At 47.0% G+C, this 18,009-nt stretch overlaps 1 protein-coding gene across 1 annotated transcript; it reads right to left on the minus strand.

The window, feature by feature from the left end:
• Positions 1 to 2,804: 2,804 nt before the first annotated feature.
• LOC128401752 (ras-related and estrogen-regulated growth inhibitor-like protein) lies at positions 2,805 to 11,325 on the minus strand. Its single transcript, XM_053365166.1, has 4 exons — positions 11,098 to 11,325; positions 9,337 to 9,390; positions 7,497 to 7,573; positions 2,805 to 5,750 (listed from the first exon to the last, which is right to left on the minus strand). Exons 1-4 carry the CDS (start codon positions 11,234 to 11,236, stop codon positions 5,325 to 5,327), a joined length of 696 nt encoding a protein of 231 aa, XP_053221141.1. The 5' UTR covers positions 11,237 to 11,325; the 3' UTR covers positions 2,805 to 5,324.
• Between the last annotated feature and the right edge of the window lie 6,684 nt (positions 11,326 to 18,009).

Here is an 18,009-nt window from a genome sequence, read left to right on the forward strand (position 1 = left end):
GAAGCAGACCTCATATCTCTGGGAGTTCTGCAGCAAGGGAGGGGGACAGAGTTGAAGACAGGAGCACTTCCAGATGAGTTGTCATTGAGCATTCATCCTGATACACTCGGAGGGAGATCAAATGTTGGCTACTTATCGAACATTCACTCTGATTTGTTTGTGGGGAGGTTAGATGCCATTGCGTCAAAGCACGCATTATCCCACAGGCTCCAGTGCATTTTCCTGTCACTTTCCTTACTGCAGCTAGCCTGATGCTTTGGGGAGAAAGTTTGTTGCACAATACCTCCCAATGAACTACGGTATACTTGTGAGACATGGATGAGCCAGCGTGATGGACTGCTTGGACGCAGAAGAATGGTGGGAGAAACCAGCTGGGGAACCCCCAAGGGAAGCAGGCTCAGAGCCTGGGGATGGGTGGTGAGAAGTCAGAGGAAGAAGGGGGAGAAGACTGGGAGGAGTTGGTGTCAGAAGCTGAAGAGGCAACAGGGCTTAGTGAGCGGGGGTGAGTCCGTGATAGCAGTGGCGTAGCGTGGGTTGTCAGCACCCGGGGCAAGGCAAGTAATTTGCGCCCCCTAACCCGTGGATTTGCGCCTCCTAACCCGTGGATTTGCGCCCCCTAACCCTAACCCCCAGATGTTGCGCCCGGTGCGGCCGGCCCCCCCTGCACCCCCCATGCTACACCACTGCAGGGGTGTATGGACAGCTAATCCTACTTGTGTTCTCCCATAAATTGTTCATTTATGCTTGCTCTTTTTTAAAAGGAAAAAAATGCACAGATTGACATGTTTCCCAGGTGCTCCAAGAGAGGTGGGAAGCAGGGTGCAAAGCTCATGATGATCTACAATAAGCCTGCAACTTACCCCCAGGGATCGCGCCAAAAGCCAAAATCGTGTCTCGTCAAAGACATGCTGGGTGCAATGGCGGGTGGCATCACCAAAGTCTTTTAAAAAAATTTAAAAATTCTACTCCGCGCCTAAAGCTGAACGCACCCAAGTGAATGTGCATAAAGTTGCTGGCTTACTGAATTTATTCTCTGTTTATGTCTGGGGAGCAGGGTGCCAACTTGAGTAAAATATTGGGGGGGGGGAGGTAAACCCTAGCCTGCATAGCTGACCACATGAAGCAGCAGGTGCACACTATTTGAATAATGCTCCGTCAAAGATTTGGGGGGGGGGGGGTGTCAAAGGAACCTCAGACCCTAGGAGTTGGTTCCTATGCTGGGGGGGGGGGGCGTCTGCTGAGGACCCCAAGGAGAACCTCTTCCCTCATCTCTCCATGGGAGCTTCTCGCCCCCTGATTCCACGACGGAGTGGGCGAAGTGGCTCCCTTCCCGCGCCCCTGAAGGAAGGATATTTATTCTCCATGGTGCTGCTGGTGGTGGTCCTGCCTCCTCCGCCTACTCTTCGCGCCTGTTCCTTACTGCGATGGTCTCAGCAGCTCCCAGCGCGGCACAGCCCGCCTACCCGCCCGCCCGAAGGTCTTCCAGGCTCCTGCCCGGAGGTGCGACCGCCCTCGCCGGTGTCCGCGAGGCGATGGAGGCGCGGGGGCGGGCGCGGTGCCTCCCCACGGGCGCGCAGCTGGGGAGCTCCCTGACGTCACACAATGGGCCGCGTCACACTCGGCTCCCGACGTCACCGACGTCATAACAGCGCAGGCCGTTGCCAACGAAGCGCAGCGGCTTGCATTTTCTTTCTCTCCCCCGTTTGGCCCTTTCCGGACCCCCCCCCCCCGTAGCGCACATACAAACAAAAGTGTCAGTTGTCCCTTCCCTCTGGACTCGCGCCCCCCCCAGATGTTGCGCCCGGTGCGGCCGGCACCCCTGGCACCCCCCACGCTACGCCACTGCGTGATAGAGAACAGTCCAGACTCAGAGGCAGAAGCCAAGAGGCAGAGGTGGGTCAGGCTGATGAAGAGCCCCTCCTGCTCCCCTCCCTCGTGTAGTTTAATTCTACAGCAGGGAGCCTTTTTTCAGCCTGGGGCCACCTTAGCTCTTATGCAACCTTCCAGGGGCTTCATGCCAATGGGGGGCAGGGCCAGAGGCAAAAGTGGGAGGAGCACCAAATGTCAGTGTTACCATTTTACCATTACGTAGGAGGCTGATTACTACACACAACCCTCTCTTATCTTTCATCCAGGCATGTAAAGGTAAAGGTAAATGGGCCCCTGACCATTAGGTCCAGTCGTGACCAACTCTGGGGTTGTGCGCTCATCTTGCTTTACTGGTCGAGGGAGCTGGCATTTGTCCGCAGACAGCTTTCCAGGTCATGTGGCCAGCATGACTAAGCCGCTTCTGGTGAACCAAAGCAGCACATGGAAACGCCGTTTACCTTTCCACCGGAGCGGTACCTATTTATCTACTTGCACTTTGACATGCTTTCGAACTGTTAGGTTGGCAGAAGCAGGGACCGAGCAACGGGAGCTCACCCCGTCGCAGGGATTCGAACTGCCGACCTTCTGATCGGCAAGTCCTAGGCTCTGCGGTTTAACCCACAGCGCCACCCGCATCCCTCATCCAGGCACGTACCAGAGTACAAAAACATCCAAGAAGGGTGTGATCAAGTGTGGGCTTAGGAGGGGGAGAATCTCAAGGGCCAGATAGAGACACCTAGAAGGTTCCCCATCCCTGCCCTACAGCGTATTCCTTCTTCTAGCGTGGACAAAAACAGAAATCCAAGTAAACAAATAAACATCTTGTTCTCTGCCCATTTTCTGGGCCGTATGACAGCTGCCCTGCCCCTTGTCACCTGACTCCAGGAATGTTCCCTTTCCCTCACCCTGTTGAAAACAAAAGATGACCCCAAAACTGCCTGAACAAGAGGTGCATTTGTCTTTATTTTACTCCCTTGTGCACAAAAGCAAAGTACCAGCACAGAAATGGGTCTAGAAACAGCCACATCCATCTTATTTACACACTCAGCCTTCTCAGCTCACCGTAGAAAGAGCAGCACACGGTAGTGACTTGAAATTACACACATATATTCAGGAAGTGGCTATGATTTGTGGAAACGGCAGTGTGAAGGGTTCAGATCCAAGACTCATTTTCAGTTGTAGGCTGCAACAGTAGAACAGAAGTGGAGAATCCTGCACCCCCCCAACAGGTATTGCTGGACAAAAGCTCCAATTCTTGATGACCGGCCATGGAGCTGATGGGAGTTGAAGTTCAACACCATGTATGCAGCAAGCTCATTCCAAAGAAACCAACTCCAGGTAGACCTTGTAACTTCTCTCCACTAGGCTGCTAACTGGGAACTGGTTTCCTTTGCATGCAAAGGATTGCTTTTAACAGCGCATATCAAGTGCGTCTCCCTCTGCACTGAACAGCACTGCCCAACCCAACGTGTGCATCTGGGGTGAAAGGGCAGATCATCTCCTTGCAACCTCCATTCTCTGCCAGAGGAGTTGACTGCTCCCAATTCCTTGCACTTTCCATCGCTTCTTAGGGGCCCCGGGGACAATTTTCCAGCAGAAGACAAGCTCCAGCTCCTCTCTGGGATCGGGCTATTTAAGACCTACCACACCCACACAAAGCCCTGGAAGGAAGCCATGTCTCCCTTTGCACAGGCGTGTGCTGTACATCACTTAAGAACAGCAGCTGCCTGCTGCCAGCCAACGGATCGGGAGGGAGGGGTGGCTGATTAGGACATGGAGTTCCAGGCACCTACTCACATCGCTGCAGCTCAGCAGTAAAGCAGTCAAGTCGAAAGCAAGCAAGACAGAACCGGAGGCTGGAGGAAGACTTGGCAAAGATTCCTGCCTCTTTGCTCAGAACACGCAGCTGACAGTATGCTTCTTCCAAGCTGCTGTTACCAAGGCGGGAGGAGCGAGGACTCGACAGCAACGTGTACAGGGAGAGGCTAAGATCATACCATATAAGCTTGCCCCATTCAGCCTCCACTGAGCTTAAGAGATGGGAATGCTTTGCATGAATAAAGTCCCAGATTCTACTGTTCAGGTCCAGCATCACCAAGCAGCCCCACCAGTGCTGGAGACCGCAGCTGGGTTTTAATTTCCCACAATGCCCCATAACGTTGCTCAGGGGCACGACTGGAAATTAAAATGTCGGGGCACACCCAACCCCTGCCCCAGGGCCTGCAGCAGTGCTGATAAGTCTGTTGGGGGCCACCTGTGCAGAGGAAGGACTACTAGAGGTGACCGTGCTGAAGTCACCTGAATCCCTGGCCTCTACAGTTAAAGGCTCTTGGGTAGCAGACCTGGGGAATCCTCTGTAAGAGTTGTTGCCAGCAAGCCAAATTAGGATGTACTGGCCCAGGTGGATGACTCAGTGTAAGATAGCTCTGTACAGTGTTATTCCTATTCCAGAGCTGACAATGAGATTTGCAATCCTATGCATCAAGTGAATTTCCCATCTGTGCCATGGGGTGTAAAATGAAGATGTAGGACGGTCGCATCCACACATTTAAAGCATGTTTATGGCCCCCACCCAAATAATCATGGGAGCTGTCGTTTACCCCTCTCAAAAAGCTACAATTCCCAATACCCCTAACAAACTACAGTTCCCAGTATTCTTTGCAGGGCGAGGGCACGCTTTAAATGTGAATTAAAAATATGGTGTGGATGCAACTGTTGTCTCTTTCAGCCATCGGTCCAAAACAGCCTTTTTTTCAACCTTGGGTTCTCAGGGGCTCTTGAACTACATCCCCCATCATCCCTGAACACTGGCCATGCTGGCTAGGAATGACAGTTGTTGTAGTCCAAGAACACCTAGGAATCCAAGGTTGAGAAAGGTTGGTCTAGAAATATGGCCCTGTGCAAAAACCAAGGTTTTATAGCAGCTCTCGTGCATCAGTATAGGAGATTGAAATGCAGACCCCCCCCTCCAGCTTAAATCAAGGGTCTTGGGCAAGAAGCTAGCTGCCCTTGATCCAATTCCTACTGTGTGAAGGTTTAGGTAGGGGGAAGGAACGTTCATCCCCCCTTAAGGGCAGCCTGGCACCTCTTGTATTTCAACACCACAGGGAATCACTTTATTGCCTATTGAGTCGCATTGCCCTGCAGACTCCTGCCTCTGGAGCAGGGTTAGAAGAATGAGATACCCTACTCCAGGCAGTGAAGGCTGGATGCCATGGTGTTTCTCAGTTTCTCATATTCTCAGTCCATCTCACTAGTGGTGGTGGGTGCCCATTGGGACTGGTAGGGCAGAAGGCAAGGAGACCAACAGTAGGTGGCGCCACAGCCACTGACAGTCCGAGCCTGTACTGATGGGTCATACATAAGAAGGCAGGCAGGCGGGAGCTGGCTGACAGCAGACTGAGGTTGGTGGGGCAGTGCCCTGTTCGCCCTGGCGCACCAGCTTCCACCATGTCTCACATGGAGTCTGTTCTCTTCCGGGCAAACACAGCAGACACGCTCTTCACAATGCTGCGAATCCCAGTGCCTTTTTTCACGGCCAGTTTGGCCTCGCAGATGCGTTCCGCCAGGCTGTTGAAGACCACGAGGGCCCCGTGGTAGGCCTCTGCTGCTGACACCTCGTAGAACTCGCAGTCTAAGGAGAGAGCCAGGAGCCTGCCCTCCTCGCTGGAGACCGTGCGCCGGTGGTGCAAGTCTCGCTTGTTGCCCACAATGACAATGGGCACTTTCTCCTGGGCTGGTCCTTCCTTGGCTGCCTTGATGAACTGGATTTTGGGTTGCACACTGTTAAAGCTGGCTCGGTCACAGATGCTGTAGACCAAGACAAAGCCATCGGCCCACTGGATGCGCTTGTCCTCAGAGGAGCTCTCATCTGTCCGCTCCTGAAAAGGAAGAAAAATGTAAGGGTTCCCATGTTTAGTCTATTGATTGGTTGCTTTTTTTTATTGATAAAAACAATGCCCTTATTAAACAGTTGGCCTGCAAATATAAAGCATTCCCTTGGCGGGGAGAGAGAAGGAAAGATGTATCTTCTGAGTTGGTGCCTGCAATACAGTCAAACCTCGAGTTAAATATGCTTTGAGTTGAGCATGTTCAAGTTGCGCTCCTCGGCAACCCGGAAGTAACGGAGCGTGTTACTTCCCGGTTTCGCCGCTTGCACATGCACAGACGCTCAAAATGACGTCACGCGCATGTGCAGTGAAAAGTGACACGTGCATGCATGCACAAACATGCCATCGCTAGTTACGTTTGCCTCTAGATGCGAACGGGGCTCCGGAAAGGATCCCATTCATATCTAGAGGTACCACTGTACAGGGATTGGAGAACCTGAAGTTCTGCAATGCTGTTGGACTCAGCCTCAAGCAGCATGGCCAATGGTCAGGAATGATGGGAGTTGTAGTGCAGCAACATATTGAGCCCCCCCACCCCAATCTGAAATAAATAATAATAATAATTTCTTCATCACAATTATCGTTTTTCACATATGCAGATTTATTCAGTTTATTGACTGAAGCTCATGTGACTAAAATTTAATCTAATCAGATGACAAATAAGTTGAGAACCCAGGAGATGCAATAAAATAGCATGAACAAGGCTGGTCTTTCAGAGGAGCACCATAGAATCATATCATCTACATCATCAGCTTGGTTGAGATCCCATATCAGCTCAAGTCAAGAAACAAACGCCATTGGCCGGAATTCCCATAGTTATGGTAGTCAGGTACTTCTCAAGAGACTAATCCCATGCAACAGTCTCACAAATGGCTTTTAAACTTGCTACACTCTTATCAAGAGAAGACCCCAATTCCCCTTGTAGAGCAATAATTCCCAGAGTTCCCTGGGAAGAGGGATTGATTGTTAAACCACTCTGAGAATTATAGCTCTGTGAAGGGGAACAACTCTCAGCACCCTTAACAAATGATAGTTCCCAGAATTCTTTGTGGAAAGGCATGGCTGTTTAAAGTGATATAAGAGGGCAGATGTGGCCTTAGAAAGTAGAGTTTTACACACACACACACACACACACACAGATGAATTTGGCACAAAGCTTGTAATTTAAAGGTACTGATCATCTGCCAGACCTTTGGGAACTAACTGAGATCAACTGGGAATATTTATATTCTTAACTGTTGCTCGTTTTGCATTTGTTTTAAATAGTTTACTTTCTTATTTAAAAAATAATCCCCACCCCCCACAATCATGGCACTGCCCATGAATCTCTTGTCAACCTTTTGTCATAGCTGTTCAAAGGCGGAGTATAAGTACTGGAAGTTGAATGAAGGTGATAGTGTGGATGGTTAAGTCCAGTCAAAGGTGACTATGGGTTTGCAGCACTCATCTCGCTTTCAGGTTTAGGGAGCTGGCGTTTGTCCACAGACAGCTTTCCAGGTCAAGTGGCCAACATGACTAAACTGCTTCTGGCACAATGGAACACAGTGATGGAAATCAGACCACACGGAAACACCGTTTACCTTCCCGCCACAGTGGTACCTGTTTATCTACTTGCACTGCCATGCTTTCAAACTGCTAGGTTGGCAGGAGCTGGGACAGAGCAACGGGAGCTCACCCCATTGCAGGGATATGAAACACCAACCTTCTGATCGGTGATAGTGTAGGTAACCCCCTCACCTGCGAGCAAGGGAAATCCCAGATGTGGAAGAGGATCTCTCTACCTTCCGCTGCCAAAGTGTGGGTGTAGATAGACTCTGGGTGGGGAAAAAGCATACAGTTCAGGTTTGCCAAAAAGCCACTCCCAATAGTTCTGTTCTCTCGCTTCCCCTCTCTGTGTCTGCTCCTCTGCCACTCCCTTTTGAACCTGGCATTCCTCTCCAGGTGTTAGCAACTTGCAGCCTCGTAAAGCAAGAAATGAGAACTGAAAAGTTTTATACAGTTTCGATCCCTGTATGGGACAGCGGCATATTCCTGCACTGCAGGCGGTTGGGCGAGATAATCCTCAGGGTACCTTTTAACTCAACAATTCTATGAATCAAGATTTCTCCTTCCTCCTTAGTGGCAACTTTATACAGTGGTACCTCGGGTTAAGTACTTAATTTGTTCCGGAGGTCCGTTCTTACCCGGAAACTGTTCTTAATCTGAAGCACCACTTTAGCTAATGGGGCCTCCTGCTGCCGCTGTGCCGCCGGAGCACAATTTCTGTTCTCATCCTGAAGCAATGTTCTTAACCTGAAGCACTATTTCTGGGTTAGCGGAGTCTGTAACCTGAAGTGTATGTAACCTGAAGCATATGTAACCTGAGGTACCACTGTACAGCCAAACCTCAGTTCCCAAACACCTCCATTTTGGAACGTTTCAGCTCCCAAACGACAAAAACCCGGAAGTAAATGTTCCGCTTTTCTAACGTTTTTCGGAAGCCGAACATCTGACACGGCTTCCGCTTGAGTGCAGGAAGCTCTTGCAGCCAATTGGAAGCCGTGCCTTGGTTGTTGAACATTTCGGAAGCTGAATGGGCTTCCGGAACGGATTACATTCAACAACCAAGGTTTGATTGTACACACAAAATGGTGCACTGTGTGGAGGCAGCTACTATGCAGTGTTAGTTATAAGTGGCCTCCTTGTGGCAGCTGAGCAGCAGGCTAAGAATCTGGACCAGCTGGAGGACTGAGAAGACCCCAGGGAAAGCAGCCTCCAGGTCCTGGTGGATCTGGATGGGCTTATCTGGCCCCGTTGATGGTGCCGGATAGCTTAGAGCTGCCATTTTAATTTTCCATAGTGCCCAGGAGTAGTGCTATGTTGGGCCACCATGTGATGTTAAAATGGCAGAGGTCATAGGAAGTTCCCTTATTGGCCCACCTAGCTCAGTACTGCCCACACTGACTGGCAGACTAGGGCATGGGTAGGCAACCTAAAGCCCGTGGGCTGGATGCGGTCCAATTGCCTTCTAAATCCGGCCCATGGACGGTCCAGAAATCAGTGTGTTTTTACATGAGCAGAATGTGTGCTCTTATTTAAAATGCATCTATGGGTTATTTGTGGGGCATAGGAATTTGTTCATCCCCCCCCCAAAAAAAAATATAGTCTGGCCCACCACATGGTCTGAGGGACGGTGGACCAGCCCACGTCTGAAAAAAGCCCTACCTAGAGATGTCAGGAGATTGAATCTGGCACTTTCTGCATGCAAAGCAGATGCACTACAGCACGGAGGTCCCAGGGCTGGTTTCAGGTTTGGAGAAGAAGGCATCAGCGCAGAGACAGACTCTGGCAGCTGCCTGAGAAACCCATATGCTGGCACTGGTTTTTCCTAGAATCCCCTCACTGGATGGTATTCTGATCTACCCATCCCTTCCTGCTCCACATTTCACGGCAGAAGGAAACGACCCAGCCCTTTGCACAGTATCCATTTTTGCAATTGGGATTTTTTCTTGTTTTTCAACCATCCAGCCTCCCCAAGGGTGACATGAAATTAACAGGCACAAATCTGTCCGTGCAATGATGCAATTATGACACTCACCCATGTCTCCATATTCCCCGATGAACCTTCTAGTGAGAAAGCGCACTGTCAAAGCTGTGAAAAAGAGTGGGAGTTGTAACTGTTATGTAGGACAGATATTGAGATTGGGGGGGTGGACCTTTGTTCTATTCTCAGAAAAACAAAACAAAACCACACCACCCCAGACACAAACTCAAACCTGCAAATATGAAAGTTATCAAAATTAAGTTTGCTGGATTTGTAGCTGATCTGACAGCTATTTTTTTTCCCCTGAGGAGAAAATCTTAAGTTTTACAGAGCCAAAAGCATAATTTTGCACATGGTTTATAACCATGTGCTAATGGCCGTTTCCAATTAAAGATGTTTGCACAGTTGTAGGTCGCTGCCCCTATAAACATCTATAATTATAGCACAATCCCAATCATGTTTACTTCCACTGAGCTGGTTTGAATGTAATGCTGTGCCAAACCATGGCTTAGCAAGAACACATGAGGAGAATTGCAACCTGCTGAACTCCTCTTGTTATTGTTGCCAGCATATGACCTGGGCCTAAGCCATGGTTTGGTTTAGCTTTCCATTTGAACCCGAGCTTGTGGTTTGTCTCACTCTAGACAAACCATTTATAGCTAAGGTTTGTTCATTCGTTTGCAGCTGACGGTTTGTTTGGAGGAGACAAATCAAGAATCGGGGCTCAAATGATACAGTAAGCCAAATTATGGCGTCACTCACATAAATGCAGCAGGAGGAGAACTGGGCAAGGAGCACACACGATCTTCTTTCTGGGAACCTTCACACTTGTGCATTTGCACTAAACCATGGTTTGGTTTAGAGTTACATGCACACCAGCTCACTGCATTCTGTGGAGCTTGCTCCCTAATAATTGTATTCAGGATAGCAGCCTTATTTCTAAGTTCAATTGAATTTTTGTGGAATTTCCTTCATACTGAGTTCCATAACACTTGGGGAGCATATGGCTGGGCTGTTATTTTTTCTTTATTTCTTGCATTTCTGCTCCACCTTTCTTCCACCATAGAACCCAAGGTGACATAAATATAGTTCCCACACAGGCATTAACCAGACTCAAGCCTGCTTAGCTACGACAAGATGGTCACTTTGTTTGCCTACGGGCCATTTGCTAGCAATGCCTCAATTAACATCCAAGTTAGTATGCAAAAACTCACAATAAAAAAAAGATGCAGCTATTGACAAATTATAGAATATATTTCATGTATGGATGCAATCATTATGCTTCGGATTAGAGTTTCTTTAAAGTAAGGCTGCAATCATTTGTATGTCTACTTGAGAGTAAGTCCCATTGAAATCAGCCGGATCTACTTCTGAGCAAACATGCACAGAAGTCCACTGGAAATATACACTGTGAAAGAGTTAAGAAACAAAAAATAATTTTAAAAAGAAGACATTTGAGTGAGCTGTGAAATATTGCAATCTTCCCTCTATACTTGATATCATTTAGCAAATCTGATGAGAGGTTAGCAATTGGCTCATACAACTGGGTCGTAGTGGATCATGCAACTTTTCTCGTGTAGTGTAAATATCGAACTCACAAAACATTGCTGAGTTGTGTTCCACCCTAGCTACCTTTTCTGAAAGGCAAAAGAGAACTCTCCACATGTTAAATTTAAGTTTTGCATGCAGATCAAGTTGAGAAGTCCCCAAAATATAGGGTTTCTGTCTTTGAGGGGGTGTTTCGCAGCATCAAGTTTCCAGGTTTCCATCATTTGGCTCACCTTTCATTAACTTTCTCCCAATGACAGAACTCACCTGATTTTCCCACGCTGTCTGCTCCAAGGACCACCACATTGGCTTCCACTTTGAGTGGCGAAGGAGTGGGTGCCTCCACCCCAGACTGGTGGTCTGGGGTGAAGCTGGCACTTCTACGCAGAGGGATTCGGAGGACCATTGGTGGATCTGTTCTCACCCAATCTGTCAACCACAGACTTGCCTCTTTGCTGCTTTCCTCTCTCTGTTCAGTCAGAAGGAGAATGACTCCCTTTCTCACTGCAGCTGGAGGAGTGATTTGCATGGATCATACCATTCCTAATGAACGGGAGGGGTTTCACTCAGGGGAGCTGCTAGGTGAACAGATCCCCAGCTATTAAAAAACAGACCGTGACAGCAATGTAGCAGGCTAATTTTATTCACAAGAGGAACTAGTGGTGAGATTGACCCCCTGCATTGGAGTAGTGGAAGAATCTGGGCGGGGCTCATTCTTTCTACAGTCATACCTCGGGTTACAGACGCTTCAGGTTGCGTTTTTTCAGGTTACGGATGCACTGAAACCTGGAAGTACCAGAACAGGTTACTTCCAGGTTTTGGCGGTCGTGCATGCACAGAAACGCCGAATCACAATCTGCGCATGCACAGACGCAGCGCTGTGGGTTGCGAACGCTGCGGGTTGCAAACGTGCCTCCTGCACAGATCACGTTCGCAACCCACTGTATATAGATTTCACCTCCAGTACTTTCCATTTATTATACACACAGCCCAATATGGGATAAGATGAACCCCATCATGTGTTCAAAGTGCATATGATTGTTATCTTTCACTGAGTAAATGTACAAAACAAGTTCAAAATTGTGTTGGAAATGTAAAGAGAAGGAGGGTACTTTTTGCCATATGTGGTGGACATGTACATTGGTAAAGGCTTTCTGGGAAATGATATATAATGAACTAAAGAAAATGTTTAAAAATACATTTGTCAAAAAACCAGAAGCCTTCTTACTAGGTATAATAGGTGAAGAGTTACCAAGAGAAGATAAAAGACTTTTTATGTATGCAACAACAGCAGCAGCAGCAGCGAGAATGCTACTAGCCCAGAGATGGAAAGAAGGAGAAATACCAACAAAAGAAGAATGGCAGATGAAACTGGTGGGAGTATGCGGAGATGGCGATGAAGGGGAAGATCCGAAACCAGGAAGATCATGTATTTTTTAAAGACTGGAGTAAATTTGTAATTTATTTAAAAGACCACTGTAAACAGTTAAAACCTTTGGCAGGGATGTAATGATACTTGTAATGTGGATTTACTTATGGTAATTATGGTTATAAAATAGATGGATAATGGTAAAAGATGCAGCAATTTTTAACTTAAACATGGAACCCATGGAGGGAGGGAAGGAAGGAGGTCCGAAGGTTAAAAGAACCTTGTATTTTAATGTTTGAAATAGTTATGTTTTATATGTATAACATTATTTTAAAAAACCAATAAAAATTATAAAAAACAAAAACCAAGTGCATATGAAGGCCTCTGTTTGAAGGTGTTTTCTGTTTGAAGAGCTGTTTGTTCCAGGGGTTTCCAAGCAGAGGTTCACAAACTTCATTCAGGTGACCCCCAGCATGTCTGTGAAGAACATTTACAATATGAATTCTACAGAATTCAAATCATACTGCAGTAGAGGGGGGCCACTAGGGGCGCATTGGAAGATGGCTGACAATACCATCTCTCCGACCCACACGGGGTAATTAAGAGGCTGTTATGGGAGTAGGCAGCCTCCCTTGTTGCCCCAAGGAAATGGGGAACACTGCCCTTGCCTGCTGTGCCCATAAATCGTGAAGTGGTCCTACGGGGTCTTCAACCATTTTCACGTGGTCCTTAGTGGGGAAAGTTTGCGAACCACTTGTGGTTAAAAAAAATTAGGGTTGTGTGTCCAGCTAAGTTCTACTCAAGAGTGGACCTATTGAAATGAATGAACCTAACTTTATGGTGTTCATTATCTCCAATGGGTTTACTCTGGGTAGAGCTAGCACTGGACACCACCCAATGAATCTTAAGAAGGGAGGGCAGGTGACTTGAAGTTGCCCGTCAACAGCACCTAACAGTAGACTGAACAGGCCAGCACCCAGGTCACCTGGGCGCACAGTCTTGTTTTGCACTCTGATATATAATCAGTTGTATTTCTGTTTAAACGACAGTAATTATTTCTAAATCTGCATCTCAACATATAAATTAGGCTATACAAATTAATAATAATAGTAATATATGCAAATTATGCCCTCTTTTGTCCTCTTTTTCGGCAACATGTAGCAGGCCACTTTAAGCATGGCATGTTCCAGAATAGGTAAAAAAGTAAAGGTAAATAACCCCTGGGTGCTTAAGTCCAGTCAAAGGCGACTATGGGGTTGCAGTGCTCATCTCGCTTTCAGGCCGAGGGAGCCAGCATTTGTCCACAGACACCTTTCCTGGTCATGTGGCCAGCACGACTTTACCGTTTCTGGCGCAACGGTAAGCCAGAGTGCACAGAAACACCATTTACCTTCCTGCCACAGCAGTACCTATTTATCTACTTGCATTGGCATACTTTTGAACTGCCAGGTTAGCAGGAGCTGGGACGGAGCAACAGGAGCTCACCCTGTCACTGGGATTTGAATTGCTGACCTTTTGATTAGCAAGTCCAAGAGGCTCAGTGGTTTAGACCACAGCGCCACCCGCATCCAGAATGGCACCTGCCCCAGAAGATATAAGGTTATGGTGTTACTTTCTTATTAACAAAATGTTACCTATTGCCTTTGCAAAATTGCTCATAGCAATACAGAAAACTATATATAAAAAGGATGGATTGAAATAGCTGCAGTAGCCTTTATTTTGAATTCAATTTGGAAGCACACGCTCGTCAGGATGGAGGGCACTCCTATACCATCATTATTTTCAGGTGAGATTTAATAGCATCCCAGCAAACTTGGGCTGCACAATTCAAGCTAATGCAGAGCTCTTACGAAACAAACCAACTTCACAGCACAGACAGGACTTTGGGCGATAAGAAAAGAGACAGCAATGTGTACTAGAAAGTGTGAGATGACATTTGCTTGACACGATGTTGACTAATCTCCCCACAAGCAAATCAAGATGAATGCTCATGAAACAGGTCGTCTCAAAGCAACTGGAGAGAGGGATGTACAGAAACCTCTGGCTTTTGTGTGGCTGGAATGTAATCTAATGTACAAAGGTAGGAGTCACATCTGTTGCTCCATTTATGATCGCCTCAACCCTGGCATGCGGACCCTAGAAGAGGTCATCAGACAATGTGACACTCAGGCTGAATAAAGGTTACCTATCCCTGCCTTTGGGACGCGGGTGGCACTGTGGGTTAAACCACAAAGCCTAGGACTTGCCGATCAGAAGGTCGGCTGTTTGAATACCTGCGACGGGGTGAGCTCCCGTTGCTCGGTCCCTGCTCCTGCCAACCTAGAAGTTTGAAAGCACCTCAAAGTGCAAGTAGGCGGGAAGGTAAACGGCGTTTCCGTGTGCTGCTCTGCTCCGCCAGAAGCGGCTTAGTCATGCTGGCCACATGATCCGGAAGCTGTACGTCAGCTCCCTCGGCCAATAAAGCGAGATGAGCACCGCAACCCAAGAGTCGGTCACGACTGGACCTAATGGTCAGGGGTCCCTTTACCTTTGCCTTTATCCCTGCCTTTGCAAAGACCTGTGAAAGCAAATAGTCTTCAGCGGGTGATTAGGGACGGGCTTTCCAGTAACTGACCCAGTCACTTGTTTTCCACAATTCCCAAGCACAAAATCAGTTAGTTAAGTAAAATTGTTCATAAACCTATCTGAGCTCGACCTGTCCTCTCCGCTTGTGAGAATCCCATAATTGGTTCTGGTTCTTTAGACTGGCTTGCCAGAACTCCTTGTACAATTACTTATAGTTCTGCTACTGTTAATTATTGCCCATTATCACCACCAAGAACGGGACGCGGGTGGCGCTGTGGGTAAAAGCCTCAGCGCCTAGGGCTTGCCGATCGAAAGGTCGGCGGTTCGAATCCCCGTGGCGGGGTGCGCTCCCGCTGCTCGGTCCCAGCGCCTGCCAACCTAGCAGTTCGAAAGCACCCCTGAGTGCAAGTAGATAAATAGGGACCGCTTACTGGCGGGAAGGTAAATGGCGTTTCCGTGTGCTGCGTTGGCTCGCCAGATGCAGCTTTGTCACGCTGGCCACGTGACCCGGAAGTGTCTCCGGACAGCGCTGGCCCCCGGCCTCTTGAGTGAGATGGGCGCACAACCCCAGAGTCTGTCAAGACTGGCCCGTACGGGCAGGGGTACCTTTACCTTTACCTATCACCACCAAGTATTTATTTGCAGGCTGTTAGGGATACAGCAAATTTGTTTTTCTTGTAGTGTGTTTCTTCTCATCTGCATACAATTCCAACAGACTATCTTGTGTTCACAATCTGTACCACTCTGAATCTTGACCCATGGGTCGCCTTTTTTGCATTTTTTTTAAAACCCAATTTGTTAGTCACAGTTTTATGTGTTTTTCAGAATCTTTAACGATGGACCATTTTTTTTCTGCATTGTTCAGAATCCTGACTCCACAGTTCAGGTTATTGTGCAATTTCTTCCACTTTGGCATTTCTAGAATCTTGAGCTGCAGGCCACATATTAGTGCATATAAATGGGATCTCCATGCAGGTGAATAACCTTCACCAAAAGCTTGAGGCCCATTTGTTGGAGTTGCAGCTCAACCTCACTCTGCCTCCGAGGGATTTAAAGGGACAGAGGTGTACCTCCCCTGTTAGACATGAAAGTGGTTCTGGTGGTCACTTATTAAAAGCTCAATTGGACTCTCAATCTCTGATCCTACAACCAAACAAAATATGTCTAACTATACGCAGCAGTGACCCCTGGTCCCCAAGGTGGAATAATTCAAGAGATATCAAAGATCATCTAAGGCAACTCCTTCAGATTTGGCCCTCGCTAATAGATCTTAGTTCAGTGAAACTTTTGAACTACTACCATCGGTTCCAAAAAGTACTGCTCTCCTTCCAGTCACCAAAAATTCCTTCCTTACTGGTTAGGCGTAAAGCGTTTTTGGCCACCTGGGGCATCTTTCCAACGAGAGTCTTCCACGACACCAGGATTAAACCTCTTTTCCGTAATATCGTACAAAAAGGTACCCGCTCACCAGACTGGCGCGACATAGTCTTGAAATTCAAGCTGCCCACCCGGGAACCTCACCCTCCCTCTCAGCCCAAGCTACCTGGTTTATCTACTCCAGCAACAGAGAAGCATGACCAAAGCGGGCCCAGCCATCTGGCTGCTTTAGAGGAGAGGGACCTTATCTCATCCTATGGTGAGTTGCCATTAGAAGAACAGCAGGAAGTTATAAATAGGCTTGATATACTCAAGCAGCATCTTACACATGTACTTCAAGAGAAAAAAATCTCCTCAAAATCTGGTCATAGTAACCTACTAAATCAAAGGAACGCAGTCACGAAGGGGCTAACACCCCAGAAATCCCTGCCAAATATTGGGACTCCATTAATGGATGATATGGTAGCCTGCCTGGCGGAAGCTCCTCATACTCCGTCGCAACGCAGTCTCCCTTCACCTCTACTAATAGATCTGCAATCAACTACTTCGCCCTTCGTCTTAAAGAGCATTTTCAAAATCCTGACTCCATGGGTCACATTTTTCTATTTTGCTATTGGGGCAGCCATATATGATCCTGCTTTTAATACCATTTGCACCCGCAAAAGTTTTGGAGTAATTAGACAGTTTCATTTCCAATTAGTGCATATTCCAGAACTTCCCACTGAAATTCCGTAACTTCTAATGCCACAAATGTTCTGATTTATTTTTGTCCCCCTTTGGTTGTACTAGCTCCTCTAGACTGGAAACTTTTTTGGGGGGGGGGAAGCACATAAAAAAAAACTTTTGCCAATGACCTGCTTGCATCATCAAATATATCTGAATGACCCATTTGCAGTATTAAGTCCCTATCTGGAAGCACCAATGATTTTCATCTCTGTTGCTGCTATATTGTTGCTTTCTCATTTTGAAATCATGCTGCTGCTGGATTTGCTTTGTTTCACATGTCACTGGAAAGACAGTTGCTTTATTTCATAAGCAAATGCGATGCAATAAAAACAAGCACTTTCCAGTTGCTTTTTTAAAACATAAAAGTATTTTTTGTGGTATCACCCCCCCTTTGCTGTTTTTTGGCTCTAAAACAGTATTTAAGGAACCACAAATCTCTGTAAAATAAGGCTTCAAGGTGCAACCGAAAACATGTGGTTGGCATGTCAGAACTTTGATTACCATTCATAAAGAATAAAAGAAAATGCATTCAAGAGGTGAACAAGGCTCTTTCGTTGTTTGGGATGTTGAAGCAGGCGTCACCCTGAGTGCAAAATGATGGGACTTATTTATTTTTATATAATAAACTTTAATTTCAATTATAATCCAATAATAGCCTCATTATAACACTACCAATTTATAATACAATTACCAATATCAATCATTGAACCAAATTATATAATTTAGATAAGCTGGCCCACCCCCACGTGCAAGAACTGATTTTCTGTTTCTGTGTTCCAAAACCTTATTGATTTCAATTACGTTCCAGTCATCATCATAATCCCTTATACAACAGCTGCAATATTTACAACTTCTATTCGTGTTGACACATTAAGTGATTTATGCAGGGCTTTTGGGGGGGGGAGGATGCAGGGGTACACATACCCCTAAACATTTTGTGAATCTTTGTACTTTTGTCCATCCATTATTTATTTCCCCCGATTTGAACTATAAAATGGTGATTTCCTTGAGTCAAAAGGAAAGCATCTCTAAACATTTTTTAAAGGAAAAAAGCAATGGATTTATGATTTTAGGAGTGAAGATCTCGAACTGCATATCCTTGTTCTTCCTGTGTGTGATATTTATTCTGTCTGTGGTGTTTC

Source organism: Podarcis raffonei, chromosome 14 (genome assembly GCF_027172205.1).
Source record: "Podarcis raffonei isolate rPodRaf1 chromosome 14, rPodRaf1.pri, whole genome shotgun sequence".
Lineage (NCBI taxonomy): Eukaryota > Metazoa > Chordata > Lepidosauria > Squamata > Lacertidae > Podarcis > Podarcis raffonei.

Coding starts and splice junctions, on each gene's coding strand:
- LOC128401752 (XM_053365166.1), bottom strand. CDS start 11,236: ATGGTCCTCCGAATCCCTCTGCGTAGAAGTGCCAGCTTCACCCCAGAC. Junction 9,391..11,097: donor AGACAGCGTGGGAAAATCAG/GTGAGTTCTGTC, acceptor TCTTTTTCACAG/CTTTGACAGTGCGCTTTCTC. Junction 7,574..9,336: donor CGGGGAATATGGAGACATGG/GTGAGTGTCATA, acceptor TTCCCCACCCAG/AGTCTATCTACACCCACACT.